The sequence below is a fragment of the Leucoraja erinacea genome, chromosome 10, assembly GCF_028641065.1.
Source record: "Leucoraja erinacea ecotype New England chromosome 10, Leri_hhj_1, whole genome shotgun sequence".
Classification (NCBI taxonomy): Eukaryota; Metazoa; Chordata; class Chondrichthyes; order Rajiformes; family Rajidae; genus Leucoraja; species Leucoraja erinaceus.
The window spans coordinates 37,741,126-37,757,418 of NC_073386.1; the positions used below are offsets into that span (position 1 = coordinate 37,741,126).

The following is a 16,293-nucleotide window of genomic DNA, read 5'->3' on the forward strand; positions in this document are numbered from 1 at the left end:
AAACATTTTTTTTTTAGGATATAGGTATTCTGATTTCTGCTCACCTTTCACCATCTCACCATTGTAGGTTAATTGGCGTCTGTAAAAATAAAAGTAAATTGTCCCCAGTGTGTATTGTAGGATAGTGCAAGTGTACGGGCTGATCGCTGGTCGGTGCTGATTCGATGGGCCGAAGGGCCTGTTCATCGTTGTATTTCTAAAGTCTAAACAATCTCGCATAGTTATTTTGTTGTCAACTATAAATTATGCACTGAGTTCCACTAAGGACTTTTTAAACTGCGTGTACCATAACTATATTTTAACTATATTTTATCTGCGTGGATTGTGTTTACAGACCTGATAAACTGCTGCTTCAAGTAAGAATTTAATTGTACATATGACAATTAAACACTTTTGACTCCTGACTAATGAGTATTTAACAGTGGCTGGTACTGATTGCAACCATTCCCAGTTAACACTACTCTCCACCTGTTCAAATAAGATTAATTCAATATTAGCTAATAGCCTCATCATCTTTTTGAGGTTTGGGAACTGAATATTAATTCAGCAGTCTCAAGCCTGCCCCACCATTCATGGAGTCGTACAGCATGAAAACACAGCACTTTGGCCCAACTCATCCATGCTGACCAAGATGCCCATTTATGTTAGTTCTGTTTGTCCATGTTTGCCCCTACCCTTCTAAACCTTTCCTATCCACGTATCTATCCAAAAGTAATTTTAAATGTCTTTGTTTACCTGCCTCAACCATTTCCTCTGACAGCTCATTCCATACACACTGCCTTCTTTGTGAAAAAGCTACTGCTCAGATTCCTATTAAATTTTTCCCCACTCACCTTAAGCTTCTAGTTTCTGATTCCCAACTCTAAGAAAAAGGCAGATACAAGGAACTGGCTTACAAAAAAGACACAACATGCTGGAGAACTCAGCGAGTCTGTACAGAGTTTGTACGTTCTGCTGTGACTGTGTGGGTTTTCTCCATAATGGATGGGATTTATATAGCGCCTTTCTAGATACTCAAGGCGCTTTACATCGCATTATTCATTCACTCCTCAGTCACACTCGGTGGTGGTGAGCTACTTCTGTAGCCACAGCTGCCCTGGGGCAGACTGACGGAAGCGTGGCTACTAATCTGCGCCTACGGCCCCTCCGACCACCACCAATCACTCACACACATCACACACATTCACACGCAGGCAAAGGTGGGTGAAGTGTCTTGCCCAAGGACACAACGACCGTATGCACTCCAAGCGGGATTCGAACCGGCTACCTTCCGGTTGCCAGCCGAACACTTAGCCCATTGCGCCACCTGTCGCCCGAATCTCCATGATCATTGGTTTCCTCCCACATTCCAAAGACGCGCAGGTTTTAAGGTTAATTGGCTTTCGTAAAATAGTAAATTGTCCCTAGTGTGTAGGATAGTGCTAGTGTACGGGGTGATCGCTGGTTGGCGTGGACTCGATGGGTCGAAGGGCCTCTTTCCACACTGTATCTTTAAAGTCTAATGTCTAATATGGTGGTACCTTGAAAAAAAACATTAAGACTTTTACATTACTCATCATTTTTTGTTTACTTGGCATTTAAAAAATAAGCTGTACCAGATTTAGTTTCCCACTGAGATTCCATCAGATCTCCATTTGAAGCCTGGTTCACATGGAGATGAGTAATAATGAATAATAAATGGCACATATTAACAGACATAACCTTGTTAACCCCAGCAACTCCCAATGTCATAGAGAATTTTCCTAGAGAATTTGAAAGACACTTTTTTTTAAGGGTCCATTTCACTCAGAATAAATGGTTTTACACTCCGGCCCAGAGACCCGAGCATTTATCCTCAGATGACAGTTCAATACCATGGTCAGAGAATGCTGCATTGTCAAGGTAGAAGGCAGTAAATCAAGGCTCAGGTGTGTAAAAGAACCCCTAGATCTTCTGAAGGCAGTGGACCTCATCCAAGAACCAAGCCAGCAATTGTCCTTCCACCAGTAGGACTAATGTAGATTAATTGGACATGTTAGTTTGTGGAACTTTACTGTGCACAAACTGATTTCAGCGGATACCCACGTAATAAGAATTATCAATAGTTAGTTTACCATGAGCTCTAGCATAGGGAAAAATGGCAGGGTTGTCCATTGTGAGTTTGCCATTGTAATAATATAACAAACTTAAATTAAAAACCTGCTGTCACTTCCTTTATTTCTATTTTTTTATTTTCAGTTATACTATGCCTTGATTGGTTTTGCCTTAATCTTGCATTCTCACCCATTTCCTGCCTTTGCTGAGTAACCTTCATCTTCAGAGCTAGGGTCACACCAGAAAAGACCTTGCCTGTAAAAATCCTAGTTGGAATTTGGACTCCAGCCAACATGCACGCAATTCCCATGAGCTTAGTCTCAAGATCATGAGGCAGGTTGGTGAACAACCAATTTCCATGCCTCTACAGTGAGTTTCACTGGGCTATTTTACAACATTTTTATTGCCCCCTCCTCCCATCTCAAACCAACCTATAGTCATTAATCATCTCCAGCCGTAGTCTCCACAGATCCAAACATAACCCTGAATTGAATAACTCAATGCATGTACCTTTGGTGCTCAGGGGGTTAATAAACAAAGATTATTTTTAAATCTGGATATTATGTTTTTATACTGACTTTTCCAAAAATGGTTTTAAAATTTTGTCTTGTTTATCTTTCTTTCTTGCTCCCATTTTATATATTTATGCCCTTTTTAACTCTTATTCTCCTCCAATCCTCTCTTCTGCTTTTTCTAATTACCACCTCCCTTGAACACTGCAGGTTGGACTAAGATCCCCTGATTTGTGACCAGCAAATTCTTGAACAGTAGCACGCTGCCCTTCCTGATATTACAAGGCAAAGGCAAAACAAAACTGATTAGACAAAAGTTTCCTTTATACACATTCGATAGGACTGTTCTTTCAGCACCAGGATTAGAAATGAAACCTCCCTGCTTATGTGCACCCCAAACACACTGCTGAGTGGTTTCAAATTTCCACCCTGTTCTCTGTCTTCTGTACAATATAACGTTTCATTTATATTAGTACTGTTAATGTCGTAGAACTTCCTAAACACTTCTCAGAAGAAGGCAGAAATGTGAGAGCAAACTCTGTAATCTTAAAATAAAAACGGATGACTGGGAGCTTGATCTAGGTCTAGGTTTTTGCGAGTGAGAGGTTGAGAGACACAGAGGTTAAGTTCATAAATTATGTCATAGGAGCAGAATTAGGCCATTTGGCCCATCGTATCTATTCCTTAAGGAAGGAGTTGCAAGCTAGAGATCTCAGACAGAATCTACAACTTAAAATGAGAGAACAAATAGAAACCAAGATATTATTAAAGCTAGTAAATTATATTTGGGTGTTGGGGATGGTGGAGGTTACAGGGGTAATTGATATCCTGACATGGTGCAGTTAATGTCATCCAAGGAAACCACTCCAGAGGAAACACTGTCTCAGAAGTTCAAGTTCAAAGTTCAAAGTAAACTTTATTGTCAATTCAATAATGTAACAGTAGTTACACAGAGGATTGAAATTACGTTTCCCCATACTTCAAATGTGCAAGTAATATTAAAAACACAGACAGACAACATACCAATAAAAATAGACAATAGACATTACATTATTTAAAATATTAAAATATTCAGTGTGCCAAAATGTAGCAAAAACTTTGAGGTATTTTAAAAAGGGTGCAACAATGAAAGGTGCAATATAGAAAAAGTGCAAATTTCGTACTGGAGACATTGAGCCAAAGTTATTTTCACAGTTTGTTTGTCTTTGTTTGGGTACTGTTCATGGAATTTTCTTAAGTGTGTTGAGTAGTCTGATGGCCTGAGGGGAAAAAGCTATTTTTGAATCTGGTGGTTTTGCTCCGCATGATGCGGTAGCGCTTACCGGAAGGTAGGAGGGTGAACAGTTTGTGTGCTGGGTGGGTGGTGTCTTTGATGATATTGCTTGCTCTCTTGCGACAGCGAGATGGGTATAGGTCCTGGATTGCTGGTTGGGGTGAACACATAGGGCCATTTGTTCATAGCAGTTAGACCCATCCCAGTAGGTTTAGCATTATTGCTCTTGAATTGAGCTAGTATGCTTCAGTGGGTCGAATAGCCTCCTTCCATGACCTAATCATTCTGTGCTTCCATGTGATCCAAATGAGACTGAACTGGGTTCCCTGGACAATATTCTGTACACATTCTTCAGGATATTATTATCCTCACAACCTCCACCTACCACTGGTCATCTCTTCCCTCAATCCCTTAAATCAGCATTAATAACACCTTGACATTTCCACTTGTTCCGCCATATTATGTTGTTACTTAAGTTTGAGATCTTGTGTCCATCCCCAATATTCAATCATTGTATAAGGGGTAAGAGTGTTGTAAAAACAAGCCTGAAGGCTTAGTGTCTCAATGCAAGGAGCATTCGTAATAAGGTGGATGAGTTGAATGTGCAGATAGTTATTAATGAATATGATATAGTTGGGATCACGGATTCATGGCTCCAGGGTGACCAAGGCTGGGAGCTGAACATCCAGGGATATTCAATATTCAGGAGGGATAGACAGAAAGGAAAAGGAGATGGGGTAGCGTTGCTGGTTAGAGAGGAGATTAATGCAATAGAAAGGAAGGACATTAGCTTGGAGGATGTGGAATCGATGTGGGTAGAGCTGCGAAACACTAAGGGGCAGAAAACGCTAGTGGGAGTTGTGTACAGGCCCCCAGGCAGTAGTGGTGGAGTTGGGGATGGTATCAAACAGGAAATTAGAAATGCATGCAACAAAGGTAAAACAGTTATAATGGGTGACTTCAATCTACATATAGATTGGGTGAATCAAATTGGCAGGGGTGTTGAGGAAGAGGATTTCTTGGAATGTATGCGGGATAGTTTTCTAAACCAACATGTAGAGGAACCAACGAGAGAGCAGGCTATTCTAGACTGGGTATTGAGTAATGAGGAAGGGTTAATTAACATTCTTGTTGTGCATGGCCCCTTGGGCAAGAGTGACCATAATATGGTTGAGTTCTTCATTAGAATGGAGAGTGACATAGTTAATTCAGAAACAAGGCTTCTGAACTTAAAGAAAGGTAACTTTGAGGGTATGAGACGTGAATTGGCCAAGATAGACTGGCAATTTATTCTTAAAGGGTTGACGGTGGATATGCAATGGAAGGCATTTAAAGACTGCATGGATGAACTACAACAATTGTTCATCCCAGTTTGGCAAAAGAATAAATCAGGGAAGGGAGTGCATCCATGGATAACAAGGGAAATCAGGGATAGTATCAAAACAAAAGCATACAAATTAGCCAGAAAAAGCAGCCTACCAGAGGACTGGGAAAAATTCATAGTCCAGCAGAGGAGGACAAAGGGCTTAATTAGGAAAGGGAAAATAGATTATGAAAGAAAATTGGCAGGGAACATAAAAACTGACTGCAAAAGCTTTTATAGATATGTGAAGAGAAAAAGATTAGTCTAAACAAATGTAGGTCCCTTGCAGTCAGAAACAGGTGAATTGATCATGGGGAACAAGGACATGGCAGACCAATTCAATAACTACTTTGGTTCTGTCTTCACTAAGGAAGATATAAATAATCTGCCGGAAATAGCAGGGGACCGGGGGTCAAATGAGTTGGAAGAACTGAGTGAAATCCAGGTTAATCGGGAAGTGGTGTTTGGTAAATTGAATGGATTAAAGGCCGATAAATCCCCAGGGCCAGATAGGCTGCAATTCCAGAGTACTTAAGGAAGTAGCCTCAGAAATAGTGGATGCATTAGTGATAATTTTTCAAAACTCTTTAGATTCTGGAGTAGTTCCTGAGGATTGGAGGATAGCTAATGTGACCCACTTTTTAAAAAGGAAGAGAGAGAGAAAACGGGGAATTACAGACCAGTTAGTCTAACATCGGTAGTGGGGAAAATGCTAGAGTCAGTTATTAAAGATGGGATAGCAGCACATTTGGAAAGTGGTGAAATCATTGGACAAAGTCAGCATGGATTTATGAAAGGTTAAACATGCCTGACGAATCTTATAGAATTTTTCGAGGATGTAACTAGTAGAGTGGAAAGGGAGAACCAGTGGATGTGTTATATCTGGACTTTCAGAAGGCTTTCGACAAGGTCCCACATAAGAGATTAGTATGTAAACTTAAAGCACACGGTATTGGGGTTTCAGTATTGATGTGGATAGAGAACTGGCTGGCAGACAGGAAGCAAAGAGTAGGTGTAAACGAGTCCTTTTCAGAATGGCAGGCGGTTACTAGTGGGATACCGCAAGGATCAGTGCTGGGACCACAGCTATTTACAATAAATATTAATGATTTGGATTAGGGAATTGAATGCAACATCTCCAAGTTTGCGAATGACACGAAGCTGGGGGCAGTGTTAGCTGTGAGGAGGATGCTAGGAGGCTGCAAGGTGACTTGGATAGGTTGGGTGAGTGGGAAAATGCATGGCAGATGCAGTATAATGTGGATAAATGTGAGGTTATCCACTTTGGTGGCAAGAACAGGAAAGTAGACTATTATCTGAATGGTGGCCGATTAGGAAAAGGGGAGATGTAACGAGACCTGGGTGTCATGGTACACCAGTCATTGAAAGTAGGCATGCAGGTGCAGCAGGCAGTGAAGAAAGCAAATGGTATGTTAGCATTCATAGCAAAAGGATTTGTGTATAGGAGCAGGAGGTTCTACTGCAGTTGCACAGGATCTTGGTGAGACCACACCTGGATTATTGTGCACAGTTTTGGTCTCCTAATCTGAGGGAAAACATTCTTGCCACAGAGGGAGTACAGAGAAGGTTCACCAGATTGATTCCTGGGATGGCAGGACTTTCATATGAGGAAAGACTGGATAGACTCGGCTTGTGCTCGCTAGAATTTGGAAGATTGAGGGGGTGTCTTATAGAAACTTACAAAATTCTTAAGGGGTTGGACAGGCTAGATGCAGGAAGATTGTTCCCGATGTTGGAAAGTCCAGAACAAGGGGTCACAGTTTAAGGATAAGGGGGAAGTCTTTTAGGACCGAGATGAGAACATTTCTTTTTCACACAGAGAGTGGTGAATCTGTGGAATTCTCTGCCACAGAAAGTAGTTGAGGCCAGTTCATTGGCTATATTTAAGAGGGAGTTAGATGTGGCCCTTGTGGCTAAAGGGATCAGGGGGTATGGAGAGAAGGCAGGTACAGGATACTGAGTTGGATGATCAGCCATGATCATATTGAATGGCGGTGCAGGCTCGAAGGGCCGAATGGTCTACTCCTGCACCTATTTTCCACGTTTCTATGTTTCTATGTTTCAGCGTTAGTAGCTGAACTTAGACTCTGCAAATCCTTCCTCCACCTCGTCTGCCTCTCAACCTCTCACTCTCGAACACCTTCCTCCACATCGAGCCCCAGGTCACCCTGTTTTAAGATTGCAGAGCATTGTGACCAGTTGAGGACTGTTGTTACACTCTATTGAAAGTGCAATAAAATGTAAGTTGCCGTTTTGTTCAGAAAATGTTGCCTCAATCAATAGTGCAATAAAATTTGGACGAGATGAACATTGCTAACAGTATCCCAGCAGTGTTCAATAGCAAGAGTACAGTATCTACATTTCTTCCTGGTGCTGAAAGAACAGTCCTATTGGACATGACCCAATGAAGTATTTGATAATCGGTCTTGTTTTAACTTGGTATTCAAGACCATTATAAAGCAGGGGTGGCAATGTGCTGTTTTTCAAAAATGTCAGGTTGAATTGAAATGAGTCTGAGCCATAGAATTAAATGGAATGGAAGCAGACCCACTGCTGAATTTCAAGCACCTTTTTATATTAATCCTATTTTATTGCCAACATATTCTCCTCAAAGGCCTCTAAGATTCTACCATTCACTTACATATTGGGTGTTGTTTACTGTGGCTAATGCAAAATTAATCCCGCTAAGACTACAAGATTAGTCCAGCTAAACCTACAGTAGCTAATTAACTTACCAGCCCTCATGTTTTTGGGAGGCGGAGGAGACCAGAGCAGCAGGGACAAATCTCTATAGTCACAGGGAAAATGCGCAAACTCCACACAGACAATACCAAAGGACAGGATTAGACCCAGTTTGTCAGAGCTTTGGGTCAACCGCATTATCAGCTGCATTGCTGAGCTGCCAAGATCTGTCTCTATTACTAACCACAGTAGTGCGTTTCAGACTCTAACTATTCACTCCGTAAGTGTAAGATGGTGAGAAAAGGAATGGCCTCAGCTAAACATCCAAAGAGTTGGTGTTAAAATTACAGCGCCCTCGTGTTTTATGTTTTCAAGTGGAAGGCAACTAAAAACAGAAATATCCAGCTATATCACTTGGTCATGTCGATACTTGCAGTTGCTGCAGAACTTCACACAGTCAGCACCGGGGATCAAAATTGAACCCAGTTCTCGGGCGCTGTAAGACAGCAGCTCTAGCAGATGAGCCAGTGTGTTGACATGTCAAGTGCTCATCGTTACTGGAAAGCATGAGCAGAAAGTTATAGAAATCAATCTTGTCTTAGAATGCATCACTCATACTATTAGGAGTAAAAAGCTGGATATTTTTGCCTTTGAAACCAAAGTGAAGATGACTGGACCTTTCCAATCATGGAGGCAATACCACAATTCACCATACCTTTCGTACTAAACCCACAGAGAGATAGTGTGGGGTGAAAGGGAAAATTACAAATGACAAGCATAGGGAAATGGAAGGTAGGGTGTGAGAAATGCCTGGAGCCTGTTTGTGAGATGCCATGCTGGAGTAGAGTCGTAGAGTCATACAGCATGGAAACAGGCCCTTTGGCCCAATTCATCAATGCTGGCCAAGATCCAAGATCTATGCTAATCCCATCTTCCTGCTTTTGGTCCTTATCTCTCTAAATTTTTCTCCTCCATGTATCCTTCCAAGTGTCTTTTAAATGCTGTTATACAGTACTGCCCCGACTATCTCCTCTGGCAGCTAGTTCCATATATCCACCACCCTCTGAGTGACAAGGTTGTACCCTCAGGTTCCTATTAAATCTTGCCCCTCTCACCTTAAACCAATATCCTCTGGTTCTTAACCTATGCCCTCTGGTTCTTAACTATGTTTATCAGCAGCAGTGGAAATACTTAGTGTTGCAGAGATAGGTTTGGTCAACAGATGGAAGTGATCAGATGTCTGGTCCTACTGTCTGTCACACTGCAACTACCAATTTGATGCTGAGTTTGTATTGCCAGTTGCAAATTACTAACCAGACTGGAGAATAATACCTTCCAATGAATTATACTTCCAAGCATGCAAACGGCTGCTGCTAAATGTCACAAAGGTGCAAACTCTGTAGAAAACAGCTGAAAAAGGAGCCGTTTCTGAAAGCAACAAAAGAATCGCAGATGTAGGAAATCTGAAATAAAAACCAGAAAATGCAAGAGAAAAACCTCAGCAGATCAGACAGCAGCTGTGAAGAAAGAAACCGGGTTAATGTTATCAGGCAAACACTCACACGGGGGTGTGTCTGCTGGAGGTGAACATGGTGCAGGAATGAGGAGATCTTCGAGTCAATCCATGGCGATAGTAAAGATATGGCTGATAGAAATAACAAATGTGGTTATGGGGAATCTGTACATTTTTATTGGATGTAGATTTGGTTCATGGGTAGAAAAAGTCATGCAGTTCCATAGCACCATCGAGATACTCAAGAAGTCTCAACATGCTTTACTGCCAAGGAAGTACTTTCTTCAAGTGTACACACTATTTGATGCGTTTCTTAAATTTAAGGATGAAAGTATTATTCTTGGAAGATAGTAAACAATGAACATCAATTTGCTGAAGAGAGGCATGGCCCTGACAGGACTGTTCATCATCGGGCTGATGAGCCGGAACAGAGGGGTGTGGGTGTACATTAGGTATGAGTGTCAGACATAGGACAGTTGTGGGTGTATGATACAGATTATGGAGATGACTCATTTCAAGTGCTTGATTGAAAGAGATGATAATGTCACAGGTTTGCATGCAAGTATTGGCTGATTTGATTGCAACATTTTGCGTTTCAATGGCTGATACGGATAATATAACTGTCAAAGTTTGGTGAGAGTCACAGTTATGTTTTCACTCTATTTATTAACTCACAGAACCTTGCTGGCATTGACAAGGTTGGTTGACCATTCCTATTTGCTTCTGAACCTGCAGGCAATAAAGGATCCTCCACATGGCGGTTCTGGAGTTACACAGAGGCCCAACTGGGTAAGTGCCTCAGATTCCTCTACCTCAAGAACATCAGTGAACCAGATGGGTTTTTACAACAAATCCAACAACTTTGTGGTTACCATGACTGACATTAGCCATTTTTTAAAATATATTCCAGATTTATTTAATAATGTGAATTTAAGAATTTCAGTTGCCCCCTGCTGGATTTGAACTCCCCTCTAGATCAACAGTCCAAAACCGTAGCTGCTAGTCCATTAACAAGTTTAACCACTATACCACCATACCATTGTTGGTCTATATTGATGCAATGGATACATTGGATAGTTTTTTGTCGACACTTGATAAAACTGATGAAGATATGGCACATATTGATACATGGGATGAAGACAGTATTAGCTTTGTTCAATGTATGATAAAAGTAATCAAACTATTGTCTTACAGAGATAACGATGTTGTTAATGCCACTGTTAGATAATGGCAGAAGCACGGCAAGTCTTCACGTATTTCATAGATTATTACAGAATGCACATTCACAGAGACTGGAAGATATGTACATGGGTCAGCATGTGTTGAGAGACACAAGGAAGTGTGACTGGATGTAACTATAATTGAAATGAAGCCAGTATCTATTTTGTACAACTGATATAATTCCTCAACATGTTGATACTTGTTCAGTCAGATATATTATAATCTCCGTTTATGGAATACAATATTCATGGAAAATTTACAGAGTTTGTTATATAACTGCTGGAAATGGATGTGAAACAACTATACCGGTATTCCCAATAATTATATTGGTTTACAGTTCGTCGCTGGTATTTGTGATAATATGTTGTTTAGGTTAGTGATACAATGTGGAAACAGGCTCTTCTGCACACCAAGTCCACACCGACCAGCGATCCCTGCATACTAACACTATTCTACACACACTAGGGACAATTTACAATTATACAAGCCAATTAACCTACAAACCTGTACATCTTCAGAGTGTGGGAAGAAACCGGAGTTCCCGGAGAAAACCCACGCAGGTCACGGGGAGAACACACAAACTCCATACAGACAGCCCCGTGGTCAGGATCAAACCCAGGTCTCTGGCATTGTAAGGTAACAACTCTACCGCTGTGTCACCGTGCAACCCCTATTCATCCTGGTAATGACCCTATGTGGTGCGTGGATGTTACAACCCAACCCTTCACTATGTCTAGCTGAGGATTGCTGCCTGGTATTGATGTACTAATTGATACATGTAATATCAGAGGAGTTGGTATATTGACTTGGTGGTCCCTGGTGTTGGTTTATTGTTTGCAGACATCATCCTTGTTTCTTCCAGCTGTTATGAGGTAACTGAATCATTCTATCAACAACTAGAGAGTGACCCTGAGCTACTATTTACCTCATTGGAGACCCTTGGACTATCTTTAATCAGAGATAGACACAAAGTGTTGAAGTAACTTAGCGGGTCAGGCAGCATCTCTGGAGAAAAAGGATGGGTGATGTTTCAGGTCGGGACCCTTCTTCAGACCGACCCGAAATGTCACCCATACTTTTTCTTCAGAGAGGCTGCCTGACCCGCTAAGGTACGGCAACACTTTGTGTCTATCTTTGGTATAAACCAGCATCTGCAGTTCTTTTCTACACACTACTATCTTTAATTAGATTTTACTGGACTTTATCTTGCATTAAATGTTATTCCCTTTATCATGCTTGACTGTAGTCGTGTATTATCTTTCCGCTGACTGGTTAGCACGCAACAACAGCTTTTCACTGTACCTCGGTACATGTGAAACCAAACTAAACAAAACTTGCACAGCACCAAAGGTTTAGTTTAGTTTAGAGATACAATGTGGAAACATGCTCTTTGGCCCACTGAGTTCGCACCGAACTGCAATCCCTGCACATTAACACTATCCTACACACACTCGGGACAATTTACATTTATACCAAGCCGATTAACCTAAAAACCTGTACAAATTTAGAGTGTGGGAGGAAACCGAACATCTCGGAGAAAACCCACGGGGAGCACCAAGGTCAGGATTGAACCCGGGTCTCTGGTGCTGTAAGGCAGCAACTCTACCGTGCCGTCCTTAGGTGATGACGCTGAAACTGGATGAAGCAGTCAGTGCTGGTAATGCCGTGCATTCGATACAGGTGACCAATGCCAGGGATTGCTTTATTGTCCTTGCAGGTGAAACCCTGGCCTTGGTGTATACCTGATACAGGTGACATCCTTGGTGTTGGTGTACATGCAATATTTCCTTTGTGAATTGTTCAGGCAAATGATATCCCTGGTATTGATATGTTGTCATACTGGGCCATCTCTGGCACTGATGCATTAATGGTACAGGTGATGTCCAATTGTCAGTGTATTGCTGGTGCACAGTGCACTGGTCCAGGTGTGTACTTGGTACACATCAGCCACCTCTAATCTAGAGAATGTGTACAAGCAAGTCATCGCAACCTTGCGAGACTGCCTACAGGCGAGACCATTGATATCCTTGGTGTTTGTATTGTGTTGCCATAGCTGATACCCCTGATGACTGTATAGTTGGTACAGATAATATCACTGATATTGATGTATTATTGGTCCAGGTGATATCCCTGGAGTGGGTGTGAGGTTGGAAAGTTGCTCCAGCTGTGGGCATGGATAACACAAGTGAGATGTTGAAATGGATGTAAAGTTGGTACAGCGGATGTCCCTGCTGTGAGTGTAAAATTCATGCAGATAGTGTACATGTAAAATGGTACAAGTTAAAATCAGTGTGTATGATGTTGGATCAGACAGGTAATATCTCTGGTGTTGGTGTGTATTGGTGATGCAGGTGATATCTCTAGTGGTGTGTATTGGTGATACAGGTGATACTCTAGTGTAGGTATGTATTGGTGATACAGGTGAAGTCCCTAGTGTGAATGTATAGTGGAACAAGGGATGTAAAGTTGAAGCAAGTAATAAACAGTAATAAACTGTGCAATAAACAGTTGTAAGATTTAATGTGATGATTCCCCCTTGTATGAATATGTACTTGGACAGATGATGCCCCTGATAAAAGTGTGAAGTTGTTGCTGGTGATGTCCCTGGTGTGGGTGTAGAGTTGGAACAGGTGCTTTTGCTGGCGTGGGTGTGATGTCGGTGCTGATCATGTCGCTGGTGTGAATGCAGAGTCAATACAGGTGATGGTCCCTAGTGTGACTGTAGAATTAGTACAGGTGATTTCCCCAGTGTTGGTGTAGAATTAGTACAGGTGATTTCCCCAGTGTTCCTGGTGTTGAATTGGTTATGTCCCAGGGTGGGTGTGTAATTGGTACAGCTGATGTCTCATATGTGGTTGAACGTTGTAACTGGCCATGTCCCTGGTGTGCACATGAGTTGCTGCTCTTGTTGATGCTGGAGTGAATGTGCAGTTGTCACAAGCAAAGTTCCCGGTGTAAAGTTGCAATAGATTACGTCCCTGTTGGGGGTGCATAGTTGGCATGAATAATGTCCCTGTTGGTGTGAACTTGGTATAGGTAATACCCCTGGGATACTTGTGTAAAGGCATGATTAATGTGAGTGTTAGATGGTACAGGATAACGCCCTTGGTGATGGTAGTGGAGGTGATGGTCTGTGGTGTGGGTGGGAGTTGGAACACATGATATCCCTGGCGTTGTCATGAGTGGGTACAGATGATGTGCGTGGTATGGTTGTAGAATTAATACAGATGATGCCCCATGTGTGGGGAATTGGAAGAGGTGATGGACCTTGGTGTGGGTGTGAGTTGATACGTATTGTCCTTTATGTGGTTGAATGGTTGGCCAATATGACAGATGTCCCATAGTGTTAGCATAGCAATGTGACAAATGATGAACCTGATGCGGCTGTAGAGTTGGTATAGGTGATGTGTTGTTACAGGTGATGTCCCCGGTGTGAAAGTTAAGTGATACGGGTAATGGCCCTGGCACGAGTGTGAGTTGATCCAGGTGTGGTCCCTGGCATGGGTGTGAATTGTTGCAGGCCATGTCTATGGTGTGGGTGTGAGTTTTTGCAGCTGATGTCCATGGTGTGGCTCCAGAATTGACACAGGTGATGATCCTGATGTGGGTGTGAGTTGATACAGATGATGCCCCAGAGGTGGGTGTACTGGGTGCAGGTGATACCCTGGTGTGGGTTCAGGTGATGCCCCTGGTGTGGGTGTGATAGGTACAGGTAATGACATGGTGTGGGTGTAATGAGTACAGGTGATGTCCTAATGTGACTGTGATAAGTACAGGTGACAGCCCTGATGTGGGAGCAGGAGATATCGTTGGTGTGGGTGAGATGGGTGTAGAATTGGTACTGGTGCTGCCCCGAATGTATGAGTGATAGGTACAGGTGATGCCTCTGGTGTGGGTGTAATGGATACAGGTGATGTCCTGGTATGGGTTCAGGTGATGCCCCTGGTGAGGGTGAGGGTGTGGTAGGTACAGGTGAATCCATGGTGTGGGTGTGGTAAGTACAGGTGAATCCATGGTGTGGGTGTGATAAGTACAGGTGAATCCATGGTGTGGGTGTGATAAGTACAGGTGAATGCCATGGTGTGGGTGTGATAAGTACAGGTGAATCCATGGTGTGGGTGTGGTAGGTACAGGTGAATCCATGGTGTGGGTGTGATAAGTACAGGTGCTTCCCTTGAGCTGGGAACCCGCGCCTCCGCCGGGACAGGTGTGCTGTGCAAGTTATCCCCGGCGCCCCGCCCTTACCTGCCACGATAGCCGGGTTGTCCTGCCCTCCCTCGGGGTTCAGCCACATCTCGGCGGTGAACTGTCCCTGCGGCATGCTCGGCTCCCATCGCAGCTTCAGACGTTGCTTGCCACCCGACAGATAAAGAGCCGTGACAGCAGCGGGCTCGCAGTCGGACGGCCCGGATAGCCAGCCCCGTCGTGCCGGCATGCCCCCGGCGCTCTCGACCGCCGTAGCCCAGCCGCTGAATCCACTGGGGTAGCCGGTAGCTCTGGCCGCCCCCGCTCCGCCGCACTCACTGGGGTATCCGCTGCTCTCTCCGCCCAGGTAAACGGTGCTCCCCTCGGCGTACGAGCCGCTCCTCTCCCCGCCTCCCGGGCGACCGTACTCCGCAGCCCAGGGGTAGAGAGACAGCTGGGCTGCAGCCGCAGCTCTCCGGCTCCTGCCTCTTCTTCCCGCCGGCCAGCAGCGCTGCTCTCCGGGGCTCAGACTGGGCTGCCCGCGGGGAGAGAGAGCCCGCTTGTAGCGCCAGCGTGGGCTCGCCGGGGCCAGTGAACTGAGTGTCAGACTCAGCAACCCCGCAGAGGTACAAAGGACAAGTAGGAGCCTGAGGGTCGGCATAGTGGCCACGGCTTGCCAAGGTGGGAGGGTGCAAAAACAACCCCTTGTTCTGCTGGAAAGTTCAGGTAGCCTCTCCAGTGGGGAAAAAACAAAAACTTTATTCTGATTTTTTTTTTCCCCTTCAAACTGATTTATTTTTTCCAAAAAAACGATTTTAATCCCCTGAAGTTGGAACTATCTCTCCCCTGAAATAAAACAAAACTCCTGCAGTTGAAACCCTGATGAGGTGCATGCATGCTAGGTTTGCGTTGACTTGGAGTGAGCAGACCTGCCAGTGATTCAAACTCGGATATTTGTTCTCTCTGAGCGCAGGTTGGTCTTTTTTTATACTGTGCACTCTCTGGATCGCTCTTCTCTCTCACATTCTGCTCCCTTTCGGGTATCCCGCTTTTATCTTCTTGGCACATCTACATCTATTCTTCATTGTTTCAATGGGTGGGTGGGTGTATGTGAGTGAAGTGTGAGAGAGAGAGAAAGGGGGGGGGGGAGTGAGAGGGGGAGAGAGGGGAGGAGAGAGAGAGAGGGGGGGGGGGGGGGAGAGAGAGGGAGACTGTCTGTCTCTCTTTATAACACATCTCGGGGAGGTGAAAAATAAAATGAGGGATGCCATCGGGTTATAAACAGTGGCCCAACTCGACCAGATAAACTTGACGCTGGTGGACAGTAGGACAATAAAAATCTCCCTACCCTTGCCTTGGCTAGAGTTCCTTCACTATCAGCCGGTAGCAGCAGCGGGAGCCGCGATTCCCTATGCTCGAGTCACACAAGCCCCCGGTTTCCCTGTGCCTA

General features: G+C 43.7%; 1 protein-coding gene across 1 annotated transcript in view; it reads right to left on the bottom strand.

Annotated features, from left to right (window-relative positions):
- LOC129701031 (pappalysin-2-like) overlaps positions 1-15,813 on the bottom strand; it is a 261,112-nt gene extending 245,299 nt beyond the window's left edge. Inside the window, exon 1 of the mRNA XM_055641962.1 lies at positions 14,904-15,813. Within this exon, the coding sequence (XP_055497937.1) occupies positions 14,904-15,504 (601 nt within the window). The 5' untranslated portion in view covers positions 15,505-15,813. The remainder of the gene's footprint in view (positions 1-14,903) is intronic.
- Positions 15,814-16,293: the final 480 nt, after the last annotated feature.